The sequence below is a fragment of the Rattus norvegicus genome, chromosome 13 (assembly GCF_021556685.1).
Source record: "Rattus norvegicus strain SHRSP/BbbUtx chromosome 13, alternate assembly SHRSP_T2T, whole genome shotgun sequence".
Lineage (NCBI taxonomy): Eukaryota > Metazoa > Chordata > Mammalia > Rodentia > Muridae > Rattus > Rattus norvegicus.
The window spans coordinates 80,741,645-80,762,479 of record NC_141546.1 but is presented as its reverse complement, the minus strand read 5'-3'; the positions used below and the strand labels follow the sequence as shown (position 1 = coordinate 80,762,479).

The 20,835-nt window shown below is 40.9% G+C and overlaps 1 protein-coding gene across 5 annotated transcripts in view; it reads left to right on the top strand.

Moving 5' to 3' along the window:
* Window positions 1-20,835, top strand: part of Pou2f1 (POU class 2 homeobox 1) — a 142,708-nt gene that overhangs the window by 110,889 nt on the left and 10,984 nt on the right. For 4 of the 5 annotated variants that reach the window (XM_087579918.1, XM_087579916.1, XM_087579917.1 and 1 more), the window contains 6 exon segments: window positions 343-484; window positions 1,630-1,775; window positions 3,109-3,288; window positions 6,272-6,377; window positions 17,576-17,921; window positions 19,853-19,941. In XM_087579918.1, the coding sequence (XP_087436044.1) occupies window positions 343-484; window positions 1,630-1,775; window positions 3,109-3,288; window positions 6,272-6,377; window positions 17,576-17,921; window positions 19,853-19,941 (1,009 nt within the window). 5 annotated transcript variants of the gene reach the window in all.

Sequence of the window (20,835 nt, the reverse complement as noted above, 5' to 3'; positions counted from 1 at the left end):
GTAAAGGGTACTGAAACCATGTTGCTTGTATTACTGGAAGGGCATTAGTTTATCAGCACTATCTTTGAAGACTTAGAAGTTTTGGTATGATTGTTATAATTACATAAGGTAGAGACCCAAAGTAGTAGAGGGACTAATGAAGGCTTCCATGTCAAGGCTCTGCTGAACTCTCCCTACAGTCCTGGGCTCTACCTGGAGGTGAAGTTGGTGGGAAAATAGAATGATGGCCAGTTATCTGTCTAGAGCAGCAGTTATTGGAGTAGCATTTCAAAATAGACATTGGAAACATTAATAACATGAATCTCTTTTCCTGCTTCCCCTTTCCTGTTGTGTATTATTCAGGGTGATGTTGGGCTTGCTATGGGGAAATTATATGGAAATGACTTCAGCCAAACCACCATCTCTCGCTTTGAAGCCTTGAACCTCAGCTTTAAGAACATGTGCAAGTTAAAGCCCCTTTTAGAGAAGTGGCTAAATGACGCGGGTAAGTGGGCGTAGTAAGAAATCTCTGCACTGTCCATGGGGTGTCCTAGTTGGATGAGTCTGCAAACTGGGGTCTGACTGTATTGGTGATACTACAGAATGTTGGATTCACTAATCCTATGAAAATCTTTATAAATTATGATTATGTAGATCAGATATGTCTTAATATTCCAGTAATTATAGTATAAATAACCAGCAATAATTGCAGCCTAGAAATTTTTTTTTGACCCAGGTTTAAGGATGAACATAGATTCTTTTTTTTTTTTTTTTTTTTTTTTTTTAGGATTAAGGACTAGAAGGCCTGTGTGTATAGAAAATCTTGAAGATCAGACAAATTATTCTTTACTTGAGTAGATTGCCATAGAATTTGTTCCTGGTAATATATCTGCTTTTGTTAAAAAAAAAAATGGCCACTTATTTCATACAGAAGTTGGGCTTCTGCTCTTGAATTTTTTATTTTGAGACATCCTTTTAGAAACTTTGAATTTTGAGCCACAAAATCATAGACTTAAGGAGCTAAAAGGAACCACATAGATGCCTAACCATGTAGTTTCCTTTGTACATAGAAACAAAAATTAGACCTTTGGAGTGAACTTAAGACACACCCATACCCCTAGCATTTGATTCAGGAGCTGGGGGTAAAGTTTAACCATCTGTTATCTTTTTTGAAGTCACAGGCAAGAATGACTGATCTGTCCCATCTTAGCTTTCAGACAGTAGAAAGAAATCCATTGTAACATTCCAGGCTTGTTCAGTGCTTAGAAAAGAGTTTCAAAGTGCCCTCTCTCAACTATTGTGCTGAGAGAAGCCTCAGTCATCTCCAAATTAAACATTAAATAATCCAATGAATTTTAAGAAATATTGTTCCTTTTTATTTTTAGTTTATACACAAGCAAATGAACTGAACTGAGGGAAGTGTAAGTGGAGGAATAGAGCCTTTGTATTCTCAGAAACAAACCAAAAAGGAGTGGTGACAAAGCTAACCATCCTGGGTAAAGGTTGCGGTAAAGACAGTGGACAGTCAGCGGTAGTGAGCAGTGCTTCCATTGAGTGCTAAATATTTTACAGCTTTATTGTTCTCATATATTCCGCATGTGAGTCCTTAGGCTCAGCTTTTGTGTATGTGTGTGTTTCTCGTTTTTATAGAGAACCTCTCATCTGATTCTACAGCATCTAGCCCAAGTGCTTTGAATTCTCCAGGGTTGGGGGCTGAGGGCTTGAATCGTAGGAGGAAAAAACGCACCAGCATAGAGACCAACATCCGTGTGGCCTTAGAAAAGAGTTTCATGGAGGTCGGTGTTACTTTCCGTGTGTACTATACTGTTAGGGACTGTAGACATTAAAACATAACCTTGTCTTCCTCCACCCTGATGGGCATTTTAATAGGGAGAAAGTAGGGTACTGGATAATGACACACTTTAGTACTGTAGGACTCAAAAGACAGTGGTCCTAATCATGTGAGCACTTGGTAGGGAGCACAGGAACTAATCCTGCAGACTGGAAAAGATGGGAGAGGAGTACCTCACACAGAGCTATCTCCTGAGCATAGGCCTCCAGAGCAAACCGTGCCTGTTCAGAGGAAACACTGGCGGTTTGGTTGGCTGAATATCCTATTATGGAGTTCAAGTTAATAAAACAGGTATTTGCCTTTTTAGAAAATGGACTTTCTACAAAAAAATTCTGACTTCTAATTCAGAAAGATCTGTGTTTACTTAAGGAAACATTGAGTCGAGTCTTACTTGGCTTTGCCTCGTATCACGTCACGTGATTTCAAGATGACATTTCTGCTTCAGAAGCAGGCATAGTGTGATGTCCGAGTGCATAAGGTTATATTACTCTGTTAACTTTAAGATTAATAGACTTTAGCCATGATAGCATGAGACATTCTAATCCCAGTGCCTGGGAAGCAAAGGTAGGTGGAGCTCTGTAAGTTTGAGGCCAATCTGGTCTACAAACAGAATTCCAGGACAGCCAGAGCTACACACTAAGACCCTACACCCAACCCCCACTCACCCCCCAAAAAGAAATTTAATAGACCTTTACAGTAAGAGTCACTTGTTTTAGTAGGTGGAATAAATATTAAAACACTTGTGTAGAAGTTGTTGCTAACATAGCTTACTGTAGTCATAAGGATTCTACCATCCTTTTCTAGCTGGCTTCTTCCTATGAGTACACTAGTTCAAAAAGTCATGTAGTCGGAAGTACTCAGGACGGAGAGGCAGGCAGATCTCTGTAATTTGAGGTCATCCTGCTCTACATAAGACTGAGGTTTGATTACTAAAACCCCACATAGTGGCTCAGAGCCATCTGTAATTCCAGGTCCAGGAGATTGAACACTGTCTTCTGGCCCATGGGGTCATGGTACATACATGCAGGCAAAACACTCATACACATAATAAATCATGAAGGAGGGAGGGAGGGGGGAGAGAGAGAGAGTGTGAGTGAGTGTGTGTGTGTGTGTGTGTGTGTGTGTGTGTGTGTGTGTGTGTGTGTGTGTGTTAGTTCCAGGACTAGGATATAATTTAAATGTAGAGTGCTTGTCCCTGGATTCAATCTCCAGCATGGCAAATATATAAAATGAAACTTTTTTAATTATAAAAGATTGGCTTTTTTCCCCCCTCTTAGAATCAAAAGCCTACCTCGGAAGATATCACCTTGATTGCTGAACAGCTCAATATGGAGAAGGAGGTGATTCGTGTTTGGTTTTGTAACCGCCGCCAGAAGGAGAAAAGAATCAACCCGCCAAGCAGTGGTGGGACCAGCAGCTCACCAATCAAAGCAATTTTCCCCAGCCCAACCTCACTGGTAAGAGTGGATGTGGAAGAGATACACTCTTCAAGGGCTCATTTTTAGTCTTACAAATGTCCTAGAAGTAAATTCAATAACAGTTGTCTTAGTTACTGTTCTATTGCTGTGATAAAGTACCATGAATGACCACAGCTACTTATAAAAGAAAGCATTTCATTTCAGCTTATGAATTCAGAGGGTGGTGGAGCATAGGAACAGCACAGAGCTCACACTTTGATCCTCAAGTAATAGGCAAGAATTAGGGAGATGGAATGAGCTTCTAAATTCTCAAAGCCCACCCCCAGTGACACACCTCCTCCAAGGCCACACCTACTAATCCTTCCCAACAGTTCCGTCAACTGGGGACCAAGAATTTAAACATACAAACCTATGCGAGTATCCTGATTTATAGTGAAGGAATAGTGTGTGTGTGTGTGTGTGTGTGTGTGTGTGTGTGTGTGTGTGTGTGTGTGTGTGTGTGTGCGTGTGCGCACGCACACGCATGCGTGTATGTGAGAGAGAGTGTGTGATACATGTTAAATAAATTTATAAAGATTGAAGTCCTTTCTGGTTTTTTACATTTTCATCTGTAGCTAATAAGGTTCTACTGCAGCTATATTGGTAGATTTGTTCCTGAAAAAATGTGTTCTTTTATTACCATCCAGTCCTAATGCCCATCTCAGTAAACTCACATGACTAAGTGACAGTGAATTCCCAGGATGAGTAGCCAGTCTCATATCAGCCTTCATACAGCATCGTATTCAGTCACCTCTGCCATTTGCATTAAGACATCATTCCTAGATAGAAGAAGCATGCTATGGTCATGGACTCCCTGACTTGACTTTTCTTCCTTTTAGGATAATTATAGATCACTGCCATGATGCCAGACAGGCTTCAAAAGAAGGCCAATTGTTGAGTTTGCATTTATGTTCCTTTTGTTCTCGTTACTCTGCTTCTGTTTCATTTTAATGCTATTCCATGCTACAACCTCTTTCCTTTCCCACTTAGTTCTTTGAGAAAGGTTTTCTCTATGTGTCCTTGGCTGATCTGAAACTCACTATGTATACCCAACTAGTCTGGACCTCACGGGAGTCTGTATGGCCTCTGCTTCCCAAGTGCTAGAATTAGAGGCATGTGGCACCACACCTGGCTCCACAAAGGTTGTTTGGTTTTTTTTAATAATTAATTTTATTTCATCCTGCATGTATGTCTGTGAAGGTGTCAGAACCCTTGATACTAGAACTACAAACAATTATGAGCTGCCATGTGGGTGCTGAGAATTCAGCTGAGGTCCTTTGGTTAAGAATATCCAGTGCTCTTAACCACTGAGCCATCTCTCTAGCCCCTTCACAAAAGTTTTTAAAACTAAGATCAGGTCAGCATTATTTATTACGTGAAAGTTATGGGTTATTAAATGGAAGTGTTTCGATCATAAAATTGGTGTTGTAACAGAAATCATAGTTGTTAGATAACAGTTTTGTGTGGGCGATTATTTTGTTTTTCAGACTTAGCTATCATAGAAAGAGGGCAGTGTCTTATAAAACTAAAATATTTATTATAATATTTCAAATGAAGTGCAAGATTGTTTTTAAAATCTGCTTCACTAACACTTCGAAATGGTGGGGCGCACACACCCTTAATTTTTTATTAGTTCTTTGAGAACTTCAATATATTTTATTTCCCCCTTCCTGAACTACTGCATCTCCAAACACACACACACACACACACACACACACACACACACACACACACACACACACCCCTTGTGCTCTTTTTATTTTTTTTTTTACCCATCAAGTTCAGGTTGTGCCGCACATACACTCTTTCATGTATGTCCATCCATGAAGGTGTGACTGACTTACCAATGGCCACAACTTAAAACTGACTCACCTACTCCCAACAGGTATCATTTGCCAGGGTTGGAGTTCATGCCACCTCCCTACTTCATGCTGGGATTCTGACTGGCTGGAGCATATGTAGGTCTTGTGCATACTGTCATAATCACTATGAGTTCGTATGTGCAGTGCCCTTCTGGGTCAGGAAAACAGTTCATCCACCTTCCCTAGCTCTTAAAACCATTCCTCCCCCTCTTCTGCAATGATTCCTGAACCTTAGGAAGAATGGGTGTGATACAGCTTCCCTTTCAGGGCTGAGCATTCCTTAGTCCCCTATTCTCTGTACCATAACCAGTTGTGAGCCTATGTTAATCTCCTCTTCAAAAAAGAGCTTCTCTGATGAAAGCTGAAAGATGCACTAATCTACAACCATAAATCTTTAGAAGTAGTTTAATACTATGTCCCTTTAGCAGAGTGATGTTGTGTTCTGGCCTTGGGTCCCTGGTCCCAGTAATGCACTCACTTTTAATCTCAGGTCTCTCCTCAGGAAAGAAGAAGCAGGTGGATATTTGTATTGTAGGCCAACCTGATTAAAACTGAATTCTAGACCAACCCTAGCTACATAGTAGTGTTGTCTTTTTGTTGGTTGGTTTGGTTTTGTTTTTCAAAACATTTCTCTATGTAGTCCTGGCTATCCTGGAACTTGCTCTGTAGACCAGGCTGGCCTTGAGTTCAGAGATCTTTTTGCCTTTGCCTCCCAAGTGTCAAGATTAAAGACTTGCACTGCTACACCTAGCCATAAGAATGTCAGTCAACCAGCTGGTGGTAGCACACAGCGTTAATGTCACCAGCACTTGGGAGGTAGAAGCAGGCACATCTCTGAATTCAAGTGTAGCCGGGGCTACACAGAGAAACCCTGTTTCAAAAAACCAATAAATGGATGGATGGGTGAGTGGGTAGGTGGATGAATGGGTGGATTCTTCCACAAAATCAAAAATAAAAACAATATAAGCACTAATACTATCAGATAGTTCTCTTGTTTAGGTGATGTTGACAATATTATCTCTAGCTGATTTAGAGTCTGTCTGACTAAACATTATTTAAATTTAAGAACTATTCAAGTTCTGATTATGCTGCATGCATTTTTTTTTCTTGTTTCACTCTAGGTGGCAACCACTCCAAGCCTTGTGACAAGCAGTACAGCAACTACCCTCACAGTCAACCCTGTGCTCCCCTTAACCAGTGCTGCCATGACTAATCTTTCTCTTACAGGTAAGCAGCAACCAACTTAGAGACTAGTAAGCACAATGCCAGTCAGGTTTCTGCAAAGACCTGCTAAGTCATGAAGGTACTACCTAAGATATGAGTTGTTTGTGGGGTGTTTATTATATGACCATGGGTCTAAGGAGATTGCTCTATGAACATAATCATAAAGACTAGAGTTCACATACAAAGTACACATTTATACCCAAGGGCCAATCCATAGCCCCAGTGTTAGGGAAGCAGGGAAAGAGGCTCCTTAGAACAAACTGATAGCCAAGCCAGCTATCCAGTGTCTGTCTGTCTGTCTGTCAGTCAGTCAGTCAGTCAGTCAGTCTATACCTGGCCTTGAGCTGGGCATGGTAGTGTTCACTTTTTTTTTTTTTCATCTTTATTAACTTGAGTATTTCTTATTTACATTTCGATTGTTATTCCCTTTCCCGGTTTCCATGCCAACATCCCCCTACCCCCCCCCCTTCTCTATGGTTGTTCCCCTCCCCATCCTACCCCCATTACCGCCCTCCCGGTAGTGTTCACTTTTAATTTTTTTAAGACTGAGTCCTGGCTGACCTCCTAAGTGGACCACTCACTATGCAGACCAGCCTGGCTTTGAACACAGATCCCATCTTCTTCTAGGATTTAAGTGCTAAGATTAAAGGTGTGTACCACAACACCCAAACCCATCTTTTAAAAAAAAAAAAGGGTATAAAAATTTTTTAAATCTTCTATTGGTCTGTCTCCTATACTGTTTCCAACCTTTTAAAATTGGTCCTTGGGGTTGGAGAGATGGCTCAGTGGTTAAGAGCACTGGGTGCTCTTCTAGAGGTCCTACGTTTAATTCCCAGAAACCACATGGTGGCTCACAATCATCTATAAGGGGCTCTGATGCCCTCTTCTGCCCTGCAGTTGTAATAAATACATTAAATAAAGGTTTTTGGGTTGTTTTTTTTTTAAACTTGATTTAGGTGACTTTTTCTTCATAAAACCTTAACAGTGATGGCTTTACACTCAGAGAAACATACAGATTCATCATTTATATTGAGTACTGTTACACTAGACCACTGCTGCCCTGCCCAACACATGGGCGAGCTCCATCCATGGCCTTGTAGGTGTTGTCACTGTAGTGCTCAGTTCTTAGTCTGATAGTCAGCTCTTGGTGTGACACTGATAAGCTGCTCCAGCTTGTATGACAGTTCTTCTTGGAAATATTCTTTACCTTCTCCAGAAAGTTAAGGGTGTCATAACTTACTCATATTATAAACCTATTTTTATAAATTGTCTTTCCCAATAGCCTTTGTACTTCTAAAGAGCTCAATACTATATTCTTTCTGATGCCCAGCTTATTGCCTGATACACTCATTATAAAACTAATAGATAAGAGCCAGACATGGCTCATACTTCATCCCAGCACTGAGAACCAGACGTGTTGGGATCACTGTAAGTTCCAAGCCAGCCTGGTCTACAAAGTAGCAAGGACTATTACACAGAGAAACACTGTCTCAAAGAAGGAAAGAAAAAGTAAGTCTTTTCTTTTGGCCTCCTCTGGAAGAAATTTCCCTAAGCATTTAAACTGGTTCAGCATTGTCATCAAATATGTTGTGTTTTGTGATACACAAGACATAAGCTGTGCTTATTATATACTAGCGAGCTGTTAGACTGCTTTATGATATTTCCTGTTGAATCTAACTAACTTTACATGGAATTGGAGACATTCTTGGTTTTTTAAATTCATATGTTAAATTTATAGCATCAGTTCTGTGATCCTACCATGCTATAAAAGTTCAGTAGCTGGCTTCCTAGTGTTTCTAAGCAATTGGAACACGTCAGGTTTTAAGCAATCTAAACAGCACTTTGTGACTCTTGACTGTTAGGCCACATAGAGAATGTCCCCCATAAAATAAGCATGCACACAGTTTTCAGAAGTTGAAAGAATTTTATAAAATATAATCTCCAGCAGCACCTGCACCCCCCTACCCCTCACCCCCAGGCTACTTGTGGCTGCTGTAGGAGCCTTAAATTCCAGGTTACAAACTTTTTTGGGTCTAGTGAGGTGGTTCAGTCAAAAATGTGAGAACCTGTGTTTAATCCCCAGAACTCAAAGCTCAGCTGTAGAGGCAGTAGCACTCTCTTGTCATCCCAGCACTGGAGAGTGAAGAGAGAGAAGAGGGTCCCTTAAGTTCCAGCTAGGCTAGACAGATCCGTAAGCTCCAGGTTCAGTGAGACTTTGTCTCAGAAACAAGACACCCAGAATCAGCCTCTGGTCTCCAAGCATAAATGTATGTGCCCCCCATATGTACATGAACATAGACTTTTTAGTGTATAGTATTCAGTACTTCTGCTTATTAGGCTGTGATCGATCAGCATTATGTTGAACACCAATAATATAAAGTTCCTGCCTTCTTACTACCGTGCATCCAAAAATTTAAAGCTGAACTTTGTTTTCCCAGTAAATTGTAAATCATTGAATCAGACCTAAGGATACCCATGTTTTGCAGAAAAATCCCTAGTGCAAATAGTGCAAACCAGGCTTATTGGCACAGACCCAGTCCCCCAGCTGCTCAGTTAGTAAAGATGGGGCTTTGCTCTATTTCGTGTCACTATTTTTAGGGAGACATGAACAAACATCTACTTACCCCAAGTAGTGAACCAGTGACAGACCAGTCTGTGTCTGTAAGGTGGTATCTGGTGCTATCCCACCAAAGTCCAACTTGGTGAACCAATGAGTTTCACTGGTCCTTCTTATAGGAATATGGGTGGTGAGAGGTTACTTATAGGAGCAGAAATTACTCAAAGACAACTGCATCACCCAAAGCCCACCCCAGCATGGGTGACAGCTCATAAAAGATGGGAACCTGCACTGTAGTAGACAGCCTGTAGAGAAGCTGACAAGGCAGTTTCCTTAGCAGACAGCTCAGCTGCTCCACTGTGTGCCTCTTGGCTAGTTGTTACTTAGAGTTTATATATGATTGCTGTGGGAGAGCCCTAATGTATCTGCTCAGTTTCGGGGACTTCTGGAATCCTTTCAGTTATTTACTTCCTGAGTTTAAACTTTTTTTTTTTTTTTTTTTTTGGTTCTATTTTTCAGAGCTGGGGACCGAACCCAGGGCCTTGCGCTTCCTAGGCAAGCGCTCTACCACTGAGCTAAATCCCCAACCCGAGTTTAAACTCTTAAGGTGTCTTAATGAGCTTCTCTCCTAAATGCAAGCTTATCTCAGAGGAAATTGCTACACAGTACACCCACACTTTACCAAAGCAAAAATTGTGTTTGCTTGTTACTCACACTTGAATCTTAGTCTGCTAATAGATTTCTTTCTTCTCTTTGAGTAGTTGATAACATTAGCTTAACTCGTATGCAAGGTCTAGTAGAGGGGTTGGTAGGCCCACTCCTAAGTAGTGTATAAACAGTCCTATAACCTCTCTGTTCTCTGTTCTCCTACTCCTATCTTGGTGTGTGGCAACTCTTGAGTTTGGACTTTTCTTGGGGCTGAGGGATTAATTCTCCTTTGCTAACTGGGCTATCATTGGTTTCTCTCTTACCCTATTTTGTCCTCTTTCCTATCTCTGCAAATCCATTTAAATCTCATACCTGATGTTTGCCCCTGGAAATCTATTATTTTTCTATGTGTCTATCCTGCCATTAAATAAATATATTTTCTCCATCTGCTATCTTATAATAAAACACTTGATGATTGACATGTTTATCTTCCTTTTCTCATGTGCTTGGCAAACATTTCTAGAGGGGCTTAGAAATGCACTCCTCCAGAACAACACAGTACTCTTAAAGGCCTTGGGGCCATGCTCAACCACAAGTGTTCTGTCTCTCTCCGACTTTGCTAAAATGTTTCATAATGATGAAAGTATTTCTCAGGAAGATAGTAGCAGTTTGAATTAGTTATCTAACAATGGAGGCTCAAGATACAGGTAGGAAAAATGAACAAAAAAAGAGAAATAGTTCAACAATAGTAAGACACAGTACTCCACTTTTGAATAATATTGTCAAAGATACACAAGCATTGAACAGTATCAACCAACTTGACCTGGCTTGAAAAACAATCTTTTCAAGTATACCTGGGATATCTATCCTTTAAGAAACTGATTCGGTAAATTAAAGGTTAAATCATATAGTGTATGTGTGTTATTTTAACTTATTTTTATTTTATGTTCATTGCTGTTTTGCCCACATATGGTTGTGTGAGGGACTTGGATCCCTTGGAACTGGAGTCAGAGACAGTTGTGAGCTGCCATGTGGGTGCTAGAAATTGAACCCAAGTCCTCTAGAAGAGCAGCCAGTGCTCTTAACCACTGAGCCATCCCTCCAGCCTACTGTTTGTCTTGTTTTGTTTTATTTTTAAAGACAGGGTCTTACTATATAACCCTGATGACTTGGACTCACTATGAAGATCCCACTGGTCTTAAACTTACAGAAATCTCTGCCTCTGCCTCTGCCTCTGCCTCTGCCTCTGCCTCTGCCTCTGCCTCTGCCTCTGCCTCTGCCCCTGCCCCTGCCCCTGCCCCTGCCCCTGCCCCTGCCCCTGCCCCTGCCCCTGCCCCTGCCCCTGCCCCTGCCTCTGCCTCTGCCTCTGCGTGCTGGGATTAAAGGCATGTGCCATCATGCCTTACTGTATTGTTTTTATAGAAAACAACAACAGAAAAAAACTTGAATCTTTTAATATTTGAAAATTAACATGTGTCCAAGATCCATTGAATTTAAAGGATTAAAGTCATACAAAATATGTCTTTTTAGAAATCAACAACAGATATTTAGGGATCCTCAAATATTTGGAAGTTAAATCAGAAGTTTATGCTAAAGAAGAAGCCAAGAAACTAAGAAAAATTTTAAAATTAAAAAAATGGAAATGAAGCATCTCTGAAGGCAGTGCCGATGGCTGTAGTGTACAGCAGTCTGTTTGCGATTCGTGAGCCGATAGCACTGGTGTAGTAGCATAGGTTTGGGCTACTTTTAATGCAAGTTTGTGTGTGAGCATGTATTTCCAGTACTTTGGGATATTAGAACCACTGTGTAATATGACAAACTGGAGCACTAGGAACAGCATCACTCTACACGCAGTGTAGATAAAATGAACACTAGCTTAGAAACCAACAGATGGTCAGACTGCTTACAAATAGAAAATCTACATAGACTAAAAGCAGCTGAGCAATTATTAATTAAAAGATTCACAAATAAAAGCCCAGTGATTTTAATAGTGTTCTGTGGGGTTGTTTTGTTTGTTTGGTTGGTTGGTTTTGGTTTTTTGTTTCATGTAATTAGATATTTTTCAAAAATATAAAATTACAGAAAAAAGCGACTTTTTTGAACAAGGCAAGCAGTGCTAGATAAATACATTGGGGGTAAAAAAGGCTCATAGCCCTTTTGAAAAATATGTATTTGAACTCTCAGCTAAGTCTTAGCAAATCAGGCTGCAAGTTGTTGACCACTTGCCTAGCATATATAAGTCAAAACTGACAACATATATAAAAGATTGTTCATTTTGATTGGGAGATTTATCCCAAGAATATAAGTGGATTTAATATCTGAATACCAATTAACATACCGTACAATAAAAATAGAAATTGAGGCAAGACCTGAGTAGCTGAATACAATGTATCTGACAAATCCAGATTCATGATCAAAAGCTCCTTGACCTGAAGCAGGTGCAGCAGCTAGCATGCTTAGTGGCCACACTGGCCACCTCCCAGCTGTTTGGGAGGCATTTGTATGCTGGTGCACATGCTTGTGGAGGCCAGAAGTCACCCTTCAGATGTCCTTCCTCAGGACAGCTGGATGCCTTGTACTTTGAGACAGGGTCTTTATGGGGACCTGGTGCTCACCAGTTTGTATAAACCAGCTGGCCAGCAAGCCTCAAAGTTTTGTATCCACCTCCACACACTAGCATTAGAAGCCCACACCACCATACCTGGCTTTTTTGTGCTTTCTAGGGATGAAACTTGGGTGTTTGTGCTTTATTGCCATAAGTACTTTACTGTTTTCTTTCCAACCTGAAATTGAATTCCAAAAGGCAATCTTATATTCCAGCATTCTTAAAATGACACTTATCTGTCTCTAGCTTATTTTATTTTTGGTTCAACAGTCATAATTATAACACGTAACACATAAACTGATAGCTTATTCTAAAGTAAATATGAAAGAGATGTATTTAAAAGTCTGTGGAAAGGCCTTGAGAAGAATGAACCTAGAGGATCTCTATAGCCAAGTTTCAAAGCTGATTGTAAAGACACAGGTGATGAAGACACAATTCAGCCCTTCATAAAACAGATTACATGAGGCAAAGCTGTCAGTCCAGTGGGGGAGGGGCTTTGATTTGTTCTCTATCAATTTTTGACAAATGACTGTCAAGATTCACAAAGACCATTTTAGGTTATAGTGTCGCGCAAAGAAAAAACCTAACTAAAATGAATCAATGCCTAAATTTATTCATAGAACTTCTAGAAAATGGCAGGAGACAGGCTTCATGTTTCTGTACTGCAAAGGGTTTAACACCCAAATTATAGGCTTTTAAAAAGAAAAGATCAGGGCTGGAGACGGCTCAGCTGTGGAAAGCACTTGTTCTTGCGGGGAACTTAAGTTCCGTCCTCAGTACCTGTGGTGGGTGCTTCCAACGCACCTGTAACTCCACCTCTACGGAATCCAGGGTCTTCTTCCGGCCCCTGTGGAAAGCACTCACGCGCACACACATTTCTTCTTTTAATTTTAAAGATGAGAAGTTGGATTTTTATCAAAAGTGAAGTCTTCTATGCTATAGAAGACATCTTGAGGAAATTAGAAACAAAAGGCAAAGACTAGAAGCAAGTGTTTGTAATAGTATGTGTTTTCTAAAGAACTTACATTTGGAGCATACAGAAACTCTCAAAGCTCAATAGTAAAACTATAGCCCAGAACGTTTAAGGAGAGCGCTACTGAAGAAGGTACACAAGTGAGAAACTACACAGGGAGAGTGCTCAGCGCTATTGCTTGTTAGGGAAATTCAAAACATACTCGATGGGATGTGTGCAGCCGAAGGTGGATGAGGAGTGAGGACCACAAAAACTGCTGCTCTTGCTGCATGGTTCGTGGGGATGTAAGTGCTACAGCCACTGTGCATTGTCTTTTGTAAGTTAAAAACATTAATATATCATCCAATGAAGCAATTTCCTCAAGAAAAATTAAAACAGTCACACCCTAATTCTCACATGTGTGTGTCTAGTTATAACAGCCCCCGTCTGGAAACAAGCCATAGCTCACACAGCGTATCTGCACCATTAGGTAGAATTCATCTTGGAAAGCAAAGTGCTGGCTCCTGTTTCAGTGTGGCACAACCCTGAAAGTAACAGCTAAGATACACAGAGTTGCATGTTTTACAGTTCTTCCTATGTGCAATGTCTAGAAAAAAAAGCAAATGAATGGAGACAGTAGGCTTAGGAAATGACTACATGCGGGCATGAGGATCTTTTCTTTGTGGTGCAAGTGCTCCAGTCTGATAGTGTGCTAGTTAAAGAACTTTGAAAACTGATAAAAGTTATTAAACTTTACACTTAAATCATATTTCACTAAGCTGTTCTTTTAAAACTAGAAAAGGGAAGGAAACAAGTGGAAGTGCTAGGTACCTTACATGTTCTTGAATCTAACGTACATCACTGTGGTGGGTGGTAGCATCTTCCTAAGGATGCTGGGGCTCTGAGAGCCTGCACTCTCCCGTAGGGTGCTGAGGTGAGGACATTGCCAAGGGTTCAGATCATAGAGGAAGTCTATGAACCAGAACATAACTCCATGGCTCCAAGGATCTGTTTAAAGATGATGTTGATGTTTCATATCACTGTGGTCACATGATACTCGGATTGGAGGTGCCTAGAAAATGGATAGTATATTACAACCAGAGAAAAGCAGCGAGGGTTTTTTTTTTTTTAAACTCATCCCTTTCTAGCCTAGATTAAACCCAGTGATTTGGCTGGGATTTTCTTAGCCTACAAGACTTAACAAATTGCTGGTTTGTTTAATTTATGCAATGAGGAGGAAAGTATAATAATCAATTTAAGCATTTTTACTTCAAGATTTGAGGTTTCATAAAAATGGACAGTTTTAGTTTCAGAACTAGGTAAAATTAGGTTTGGTGAAATGAAAAATTGGTCAAGAGATTGAAAGTACTTTGAAATTTTGCCTGTGGACGAGAACTGGGAAAGCACATTTATCCTCTGTAGATCAAAGGCTAGATCTTAGCAGAGGATGCAGCTGGGGAGAGCTTAGGGGTCCACCAGGCAGTGTGACCTCCACAGTAGGGACACAGTGCAGCACTTGGGCTGGTACCATTAGAGCTGAAGAAATACTGAGGTGTGGGTAGGCTTTTTTTTCCCAATTGATAAGATATAATTGCCCACCTAAACACACAAAACCCTGTACACATCCATCCCTTAAAAATACCCATAACAACCTGTAAATGTAAATCTTAACATCAGCCTCCATGTTCTCTCCTCAGCTTCTCCCATGGGTAGGCTTAATAGCCACACGGGTATCATTTTATTTAGAGGCAGCTGTAGCATATAAAAAGTATCTTAGTTTTGTTTTTGAGGACAAAAGGGGGGGGGTGAATTGTTTTTTATAATATTTCTTAATTAACAATAAAAAGGAGGTAAGCAAGTTTACCTCATTCAGAGACCGCAAGCCACTTGGCTACCATTGTAAAGGCACAGGAAGCAGGTGCTGCTCTTTGCAAATGGTGTCAGTTCCTCCCAGAAGCTTAGAAGGAAAACTGGGCAGCAGAAAGGAAAAGAAGGTTGCCCCACCCCCACCCCTTCTCGGAGCCTGTTGACCATCAGCCCTCAAGGACAAAGGAAGCAAGCAGGGTTTGGATAGCCCTGAGTCTGACAGAAGAACTTCAGAAGACCCTGCAGCTAGACAGGTCTATCCAGTATATAAGGGATTTTTTTTTAGGGGTACAGATGGAAAGGGCTAATTGGTCATAGCATCAAACAGGCAGCAAGGGCTGATTGGTTATAATATAACACCTGATTATCAAGCTGACAGGAAGCCAGAGCAGGCCTTGTAGAGAGAGCTCTCTACAAGGTCATTTTTCAGACAAGGCCACCAGCCACCTGTGTTCAGGCACACTCACCTCACAGTCAGGCAGAGACAGGGAAGCTCCTCTGAGAAAGGAAGTCCTCCATTTAGAAAGCCATCCAGTACTGGTGAACTGCAACCTTAATAGCAGGGTTCTCCATGTTAGTGCAGCAAAGGAACTTAAATGTGTGTGCTTAGGCTCTTACAGGGGAAGGATCTTCTGTATCACAGTGTTTTCTTACAGAAGATTATTCTGCCTGTTTCACTCTCACAGGTTTGAGATACTTCTTTTGCTTGGGCTGTTTATTTTACATACATGGAAAATGTTGTGTATGTCATAGCATTTCTGTATAGAAAGTTTTAAAGGTTGTATTGTATATGTGTTTGTCCTTTTTGAGTTCTTACTAGTGAGAATACCACATGAGTTTTGTTTTCTATTTATGTATGGTTAATTATATCCTAGGACATGCTGAGTTTCACTAAGTTAAATTCTGGCTACCTCTGTTTTGTTTTGGTGGGGGGTTTTTTGTTTTTATTTTTGTTTTGTAAGGTAGCATTGTCTTAGATGGGGTTTCTATTGCTGTTATAAAACACCGTAACCAAAAACAACTTGGGGAGGAAACGGTTTCTTTGAGCTTCCAGTCCATCACTGAGGGCAGTCATGGCAGGGACTCGGGATGGGCACTCATGCAGAACTACGGGAGAGCACTGCTTTCCAGCCTGTTTCCCATGGCTTTTCTCAGCCTGCTTTTTATCCCATCCAGAACCACCTGCCTATGGGTGGCTGCACCCTCAGCAAATGGGGCCTTCCCACATGACTCATTAATTAAGAAAATGTTCCACAGACTTATTAACCCACAGGTTCATGAGGTAAGGGCATTTCCCAATTGAGGTTTCTTCTTCCAGATGACTGTTACTTGGTATCAGTTTGACTAAAAAAGATAGAGGAGGAAAAGGTAAAGAATAGCAGGACAAGCATATGCTGACAGCTGGAACTGGAGGGCCTGCCCTATTTGTTTTACTTTGGTAGATACTTTACTGGGTCAGGATTGGACACATTCCTTTAAGATACTCTTGCCTCTAGACTCTAGCTTGCCAACTTCCACACATTTTAAATCTATAGTATACACTATGGTGTTCACTAAACACATGTGACTTTTGAACATTTGAAACATGGCTATTTCAAGTTAAGGTGTGCTGTGGTTATAGTGGGTGTGCCACAAATCTACTAAGGAATGATAAGGACTACTAAAATGATTTCAATTTTGCCATTTTTAGTAATTGCTTTTGTTTTAGGCAGGGTCTCACTTTGTAGATCTGACTGGCTTCTAACTCTCTATATAGACCAGGTTGTCCTCAAACTCATAGAGATCTGTCTCTGCCTCTCAAGTGCTAGGATTAAAGGTGTGTACCACCATGCCTGACTTGGATAGCTTTTTTAAAAGATTTATTTGTTTGAAGGTTTTCTTGGTCTTGTTTTTAATGTATATGAGTGTTTTCCCTACATGTATATCTGTGCACCACCTGTGTGTCTGATGTCTGTTGAGGCCAGAAAAGGGCATCAGATCCTCTGGAACTAGAGTTCCAGATGGTTGTGAGCTTCTCTCTGCAAGAGCAGCCAGTGCTCTTAACCACTGAGCCATCTCTCCAGCCCCTCATTTGTTCTTTTTTTTTTTAAGATTTATTTATTTATTGTATATAAGTACACTGTAGCTGTTCAGACACACCAGAAGAGGGCATCAGATCCCATTACAGATGGTTGTGAGCCACCATGTGGTTGCTGGGAATTGAACTCAGGACCTCCGGAAGAATGGTCAGTGCTCTTAACCACTGAACCATCTCTCCAGCCCCATTTGTTCTTTTTTTAATAGAAAATTGAGACTGGTGGTGGGGACAGGGATGACACAGTATTACTTCTTTCAGAGTCGTGTGGTTACTCTTCTCTTAAAGTAGGACTCATAGCTTTGGCTTTAAATTTTTTTATCACTAATTTCTGTTAAAATGCTAAACTAGTTCTATAAAAAAGAATGCATTAAGGATTAATGGGTAGTAAGTTAACCATTCCCTTGAATTTTTTTTTTTTTTAAAGATACTGATGGAAGTGACTAGTTTTCCAAACCCACTTACAGGAGGCCATTTTCTAACTCAGTTCTCTTTTCAGGCACTACAGACTCCACGTCCAACAACACGGCCACCGTGATTTCCACAGCACCCCCTGCTTCCTCAGCAGTCACATCTCCCTCCTTGAGTCCCTCTCCTTCTGCCTCAGCCTCCACCTCTGAGGCCTCTAGTGCCAGCGAGACCAGCACAACACAGACCACCTCCACACCTCTCCCCTCCCCTCTTGGAGCCAGCCAGGTGATGGTGACAGCCTCTGGCTTACAGACTGCAGCCGCCGCTGCTCTCCAAGGAGCTGCACAGTTGCCAGCAAATGCCAGTCTTGCTGCTATGGCTGCTGCTGCAGGACTCAATCCAGGCCTGATGGCACCCTCACAGTTTGCTGCTGGGTAAGGGGCGGTCCTGTTCCGTTTGCATCCAAAACAGAACTAGGAACTCATTTCTATGACTCCCAGGGAAGACCTTTTGTCACTCTCTTAGGAGAAAAGCATATCTGAGATGGGCAGCTTTGACTAGATTAGAGGTTTGCACTGAAGTTTCTAAGTAGCTGAACTGTCATTTCCACATGATGACACAGAACTGAGATAGAGCCAGGAAGAAAGCCCAGAATTCTTCATTATTAAGCTTTCTTCATTCAAGTATAGAATATCTACTTTCTAATTCTCAAGAACAAGTAACACTTGGAATAAGTGATTCTGATTTTATATATTTTTCATAGTTTTTCTCAGATAATTTCATACATGTATGCAATGTATTTTGATCATATCCACCCTCCACCCCTCCCAAACTGCCCTAAACTCACCCCCACCCACACAGACTTCATGTGCCCTGTTTCTTTCTTTTTTTTTTCTTTCTTTAAGTAGCCAGTCTTAATCAGTGTTGCCTGTAAGTATGAGTTAGAGCCATCCACTGGGACATGAGTAACCAACCATTGAGACCCCCAAAGAAAAGCTGTGCTCCCTCATCCAGCAGCCCTAGGCTGTTCTGCCTCCGACTCCTCTCCACGCTGACTGATCCCATCTGGCTTCTCTCTGCTTGGCCCCAAACTAACCCTAGCAATCTGTTCTCATCTTCTGGCTCCTCGTTCTCTGACTTGTTCTGTCTTCACTTGTGTCTAGCTTGTTCTCTCTCTGCACCCTGTCTCTGTACAAGTGTCCCAGTAAAACTGCCTCCTTTCTCTCTTTCTCTCCCCATCCCACCCCATGCTGCTCTCTAAAGTAGCCTCTCAAGTAGTTGGGTATATTCTATTGTGTCAGATCTTTCTCTGATTCATCACTTTGTCTGCCACTTTCAAACATAGGTGCTTCCTTCTACAAACTAACCTTATCCTCGTTGTTTGGAATTAAAGGTGTGTGCTAAGGCCTGAGCCACACCACAACTAGAGAAAGGTTTTTCAGTAATTAGCATAATCTGGGGGTTCAGAGTGTGATCAAATATCCTGCAGCAACTCGAGTGCCAGGGTGTGGCACCAAGATTTTTATTTAATAGTCTGTATCTTCTAGGAACAACATTGTCTACCCATGTAGGGTACCTCTGTTCAAACTCCTTATTTTTTATATGTTTTTAATTAGCTTACACATGGGTCTCCATAAGGCTTTTTCATATATTATTAGCTTTGTTGACCTGCCTTCCTTCTCCGCTTCCGTCCCTCACTGCTCTCTCTGCTCAAACCTTTCACTCGCCCTGGTTTTTCCTCCTGTTGTCACACCAATGCATTCTACTATGCCCTACCCCACTGGGACCTGTTGTCGCCCTCTCCAGGACCCTTTCATGCTTTTTGATGAAAGAACAGATACTCCAAGTTAGACACATTAAAGACTCAAAGCTAGGAGTCGTATATGAAAGAGACTTGGCAGCCTTTGTAAGTCTGGGCCCAGGTTAGTCACTTAGGCTAATGTTCTCTACATCTATCCACTGTGTATTTGTACCAGCTTCATTATCCATTCATCAGTCTATGCTAATTTCATTTTCCTAGCTATTCTGAATAGAACAGCAATGAATGTTGTATGGTGATTTTATGTTTTTATTGTCAATATAAGGATTATCCTTTCAAGTTTTTTCCTTTTAGAAAAAAATAAATGAAGTAATTCAAAGAAAAGTCAGTGACTAAAGTTTCATATTTTATGCAGAGCATTTGTACAAGTAATCAGCAGCAAGCAGTAACTGGGAAGCACTAACTAAACCATATGAAAGTTACCGAAAATTACAAGGATTCTCAGACGTGTCCCCAGATGAGGGTCTCTGTTTCGTCAGCTTGGGTGTGTGTCAGATTGATGGTCTGTGTATGTGGCAGTATAGTGACCCCTCTTTTCACTTACAGAGGTGCCTTACTCAGTCTCAATCCGGGGACCCTGGGTGGGGCTCTCAGCCCGGCCCTGATGAGCAACAGTACACTGGCAACCATTCAAGGTGAGCAGCAGTTTGTCCTACTTGGTACGCCTGAGGGGTGGGAGTGGGCTCTCCAGAGAGAAGGGTGAGGTGGAGAGCCGGATGCTGATTAAACTGTTCTTGGGGGTCAAGAAGATAGTCCTGTAAAAAAGTTTTGTAGAAGAATGTACAGGCTAATTTGTGAGAACAACAAATAAATACTTTGGTATATCCCAAGAATTCTTTTTTTTTTTTTTTTTTTTTTTTTTTTTTTTTTTTTTTTTTTTTTTTTGGTTCTTTTTTTCGGAGCTGGGGACCGAACCCAGGGCCTTGCGCTTGCTAGGCAAGTGCTCTACCACTGAGCTAAATCCCCAACCCCTGTCCCAAGAATTCTAAACTTATTATGTGAATAGTTGGAGGTAGATTTTTTTCCTCCCGATGTTAACCTATCTCAAGGCAAGCTTCTTCAAGTAAAACTATCTCAAGGCAAGCTTCTTCAAGTAAAACTACCTCAAGGCAAGCTTCTTCAAGTAAAATTGCCCAGTTCCATCCCCACCGAGAGTCAAGGGTCTGCCCCTAGAAGTAAAAAAGCAAATTTTTAAAATCATACTCTTTTCTTTACTTAATGATAAATAAATGTTCTCTTGACTAAAGGTTTCTCAAAGATAGCTTTCATTTTATATGAAATTTATTCCTGAATTTTTCAAATAATGGCAGTGAAGTTGATAAAAGCTAAATACATTTTTAATACTTCAATCACTAATAAGTAGTCTTGAATGGAGGCAGTTTTAAGTCAATTCCATTGAAAAGATAAAATTATTAGATTTAGCAAATACTTGTAAGTAAATGAAACTTAAAAAATAGAGACATGACTGACTGGCACCTAACCTAGCTCTCATGACTCCTCCCTATTGATTTGTCGAACTCATGCCCATT